This window comes from Nicotiana tomentosiformis, chromosome 4 (assembly GCF_000390325.3).
Source record: "Nicotiana tomentosiformis chromosome 4, ASM39032v3, whole genome shotgun sequence".
Classification (NCBI taxonomy): domain Eukaryota; kingdom Viridiplantae; phylum Streptophyta; class Magnoliopsida; order Solanales; family Solanaceae; genus Nicotiana; species Nicotiana tomentosiformis.
This window is the reverse complement of record NC_090815.1, coordinates 16,594,447-16,598,465: the sequence shown is the minus strand read 5'-3', so window position 1 is coordinate 16,598,465 and position 4,019 is coordinate 16,594,447. Positions and strand designations below refer to the sequence as shown.

Below are 4,019 nucleotides of genomic sequence, written 5' to 3'. Positions count from 1 at the left end.
AAGTAAGAGAAATTGACATGAAATTTCCGAAGCGCTTTTGTTCATAAACACATATATTAACTAACTCTATCTACCTTAGACCATCTAGATGTATAAATTAAAGCCTTGTTTCATTTAAGAAAATTTGGCAAATACACAGGCCAGCTACAGCCCAAGAAAACTCCGCTCTTTTAATTTTCTTCATGTCAAAAGCTCTTTTCTTGTTTTACCATGGCTCCAATGGAAGTTAGCTCTAAAGAGAGAAAACTCAGAATAGCTTGTTTTCTGGGTTGTTTTGGATTTTCTATTAATAAAAAAAAGCTAGTATCTTCTGATTATGTTAAGTCAGCCGGCAGCAAGAAAAAAATGGAAGTCTTTGTTGTTTATTTCTAAATTTTTAGGGAAGCATTCGACGGCGGCAAAAACTATTCCGGTGGACATATCGGAGAAGTTCAACCAGAGTAGAGAAATTCATGTCTTGAAGCCGGAGAAGAAGGCTTCTGTTAAAACTCCGGCGACCACCGTTGACGTGACTCAGTTACTGGTTAAATGTCAAAAAAACATCCCTGAGAAGGTTAATAATAAGGTACTATATGTTAATATTTAGCTGTGAATTCTCGGTCGAGCTGGTTGTACTGGGCTTGCTTAGTTCAGTTTACCTCTCCGGTGTAATTTGCGAGCTATTGCACTAGAGGAGTTTTACCTACACTGCAGCAGAAGCATGGCCGGACCTAGAGTGCCTCCGAGAGGGTTCGGCCAAAGTCAGTAGCTTTGGTTCGAACCTTGTATTTGTCTTAAAAAATTTATTGAATATATATATAAATTATTAATTTAGAACTTATTAGCTTAAAACGATTAGAATTCCGAACCCATAAACTTGAAATCTTGGCTCCGTCTCTGACCAGAAGGATAGCGGCCGCAGGTTCCCTAGTTTTAAAAAAAATGCGGTGGGAAGTACCGGTAAAATTTGAAAGTTGATATGGATACCATTAGAGGTGTCAATGGTTCGGTTCGGCCGGTTATTTTACAAAATTTGTACCATACCAAATTTTCGGTTATTTCATTTTATATAACCAAAATTAGACTTTTCGAAACCATCTCAATCATCTCGGTTTCTCTTCGGTATCAATACGGTTCGGTTAATTTTTCAGTATTTTTAAAAAATGTCATGCAAGAGTCGTTAGTTAAAGTTAGAATGCGATAATGTATACTTGCATAGTTGCATAGGACTTTGGTAAAACTCTCTAGCTAGATATTTTTATTATTTTAAAAGTGATAATCAAAAGAACATGAAAGATAACCAGAATAGAGATGCATCCCACTATTCTATGGTAGTGTAAAATAAATTAAGCAAAGACATGAGAATTATAAATCATACGGGTGGATATATAAATTGAGTTGGGACTCGAGAATAAAGCTTAATAAAATATTAGTATACAATAAAAGAAACCTAAATTATACAAGCAGAAAGATATCCAATGCACCGTGACTTACTACTGAAGATGGTTGGAACACCTAGTGGCTTGCTACTCAAGATGTTAGAACTAATTTAGTTTCGATATGAGTAGTAGAATAGGTTTGGAAATTGGGACCTTGGATATTAATTATTGGTCACTTGTAACTATTTCCATAATCCCAAGACCCAAGAAATAAAAAATATATTTTTTAGTTTAAAACTTAGTATTTAAAATATACTTTTCATATATAAATTTATTCGGTACGGTTCGGTATTTTTTCGGTTTATTTTTATAAAATTAAAAACCTACCATATTATTCGGTATGATTAAAAATTTATATAATAACCTACGATTTTATTAAAATAAAACTCATAATCGGTTTGGTATGGTTCGATTCGATCGATTTAGTCGATTTTAAATGATCCATTGACATCCCTAGATACCATCGTTATTTAAAAAAAAAAGTTATAACCGATTTTAATATTTGAATGAAAAAGTAGAATATATTGTATATTTCTATGAGTGTCTTCAACTAGTTTTAGATTGAGACGTGATTTTGATAGTAATTGGTTACATATGCTTTGTGAGATTGTTTGGAAAATGTATTTTCTGGTATTTAACTAAAGAATCTGTAAGTTTAAGAACCATAGTATAAGAAGGAAGAGAGTTGAAAATTATTACGTACTATTTCCTTAATGATCCAAGTTTAATCCATTAATTTACTTTGTAGATCATATGAAGGAGGTGGTTTAATAGTAAAAGAAATTTGTAGATTTTACTAGGGTGGCCATAATTTGGGCAAAACCAAATTCCAAACCGAATTTCCGATTTTTTTGGATTTTTGGTTTGGATTTTCGGATTACATATTGGATTTTGGATTTCGGATTGGATATTAAATTTGATATTTCAAATTTTTGGATATCCGAAAATCCAAAATTCTTATACTTTATATTTAGTCCATTATTCATATGTAAATAGTAATAAGTTCAATACCTTATCAATTAGATATTATCTCATATATTTAATATTAATTACTAAGTTATTGTGATACTACTTTCTATTTGAACATGGTTTTACTATTTCTACTCCTTATCGACCATAATAATGTCTCTATTATTTTTTTTAATAATAATTTCATTACTTGAATAGTTCATTTGGATAATTGCGGTGAGAATGAGGAATTTTATAGGCAATTTAACATGAGGACTCATTTGAATATTTATTTTCATAAAAAGAAGAAACTTCTCAACTTATAAACTCAAAATCGAAGATCCAAAATATCATTAATCCGAAACCGAACTTAAAAAATCGGATCCAATCCAAACTTATTTGAATTGAATTTGGATTGTCATTTCTTCGTAAAACCGAAAATCAACAATTTATGGAGTTTGTGGATATCACACTTACCTTCTTTTTTTCTTTTCAAATCCATATTGTTTAGAAAATTTTCTATCTGAGATTTAAATTTCTTTTTCTTTTCTGGATCTTGGACCAATGTACGTTTCTTATTTATGATTATTGATTGGTTTACTAGCAATTTCGTCTTATTTTTTTCTTGCCCTTCTTTACCTATTTTCTATCAGTGATCCAAACTTTTGTTCTTTGTGTGCGAACAAAAGTTTGGATCACTTGTTCGACAACACACAGGAACATTCCACGTGTCCAAATGAATTTCCAAGGAGTGTTACTATTTCTAGTACGCATAATTTGAGCCACTTTAATTCACCCAAATACAAGCATGATATCAAGATTTTCCACTAAGTATCTCTGCCGCCATCAAAACGGAAGAAATCGCAGGCGGCGACCACCACCGATGAAGTCAACGACGATAAGTTAAGTCAAAGACATGATCAAGAAATTAATAACAACTACTTTGATTCAATTATTGGGATGTCAATTCTAATGGTGACCCTATTAATAATGATATAGTGTAATAGTTATGGATTCAATTGGATCTATAACTTTTGACGAAAAGTAAAAAATTAATGTATAAAAATTTATTAAAATTATAAAAATAGTATATATTAACTCATAACTTAATAAATATAATGGGTTCAATTCTAAATATTTTATAACTTAGAATTCATAGAATTTAAATCATGAATTCGCCTCTGCTGATAATGTTGTTTTGGGGCAAGGTTTGTGCCATTATTTGCACGTCTGCATGGTTTTATTTTCTCCCTCGGTTTCGACCGAAGAATAAAGCAGTCGTCGCCGGCAAAAATGGTGGAGTCGCCGGCGATGTTGATATCAACTCCGATGAGTACAAGAAGAAAGTTGTGTTAGAAGGGTTTTTAGAGAGAAACCACAGGAGTGGAGTTGTATCTTAATTTGCAGGTCTTTTGCTAATGTTTTTTTTTTTTTTTTTGGTAATTTACCAAAACCTATTTCCTTAATTTTTGTTCTTTTTGGGTGGAATATTTCTATATTTTTTAAACGAGAAAGAGAAAGGAAAAGGAGAAACACTTTTTTCAGTTCAAATCGATTTTTTGTGTACAATTTTGACATGTAAGGCGTGTTCAAAGAGATGGCTGTTTGCTCAAGAAGACTGTCTAATTTTCAACTTCCTTTAATTTTCTTATT

At 31.6% G+C, this 4,019-nt stretch overlaps 1 protein-coding gene across 1 annotated transcript; it reads left to right on the top strand.

Moving 5' to 3' along the window:
• Positions 1-210: 210 nt before the first annotated feature.
• LOC117273163 (uncharacterized protein At5g23160-like) lies at positions 211-3,766 on the top strand. The gene is made up of 3 exons (XM_070200498.1): positions 211-268; positions 381-565; positions 3,575-3,766. Exons 1-3 carry the CDS (start codon positions 211-213, stop codon positions 3,764-3,766), a joined length of 435 nt encoding a protein of 144 aa, XP_070056599.1.
• Positions 3,767-4,019: the final 253 nt, after the last annotated feature.

What these genes read in the sequence shown, in the direction of transcription:
- LOC117273163 (XM_070200498.1), top strand. Translation starts at nt 211, where the DNA reads ATGGCTCCAATGGAAGTTAGCTCTAAAGAGAGAAAACTCAGAATAGCT. An exon ending in CAGAATAGCTTGTTTTCTGG is followed by an intron (nt 269 to 380) that starts GTTGTTTTGGAT and finishes CTAAATTTTTAG; the next exon opens with GGAAGCATTCGACGGCGGCA. An exon ending in CTGAGAAGGTTAATAATAAG is followed by an intron (nt 566 to 3,574) that starts GTACTATATGTT and finishes TTTTGGGGCAAG; the next exon opens with GTTTGTGCCATTATTTGCAC.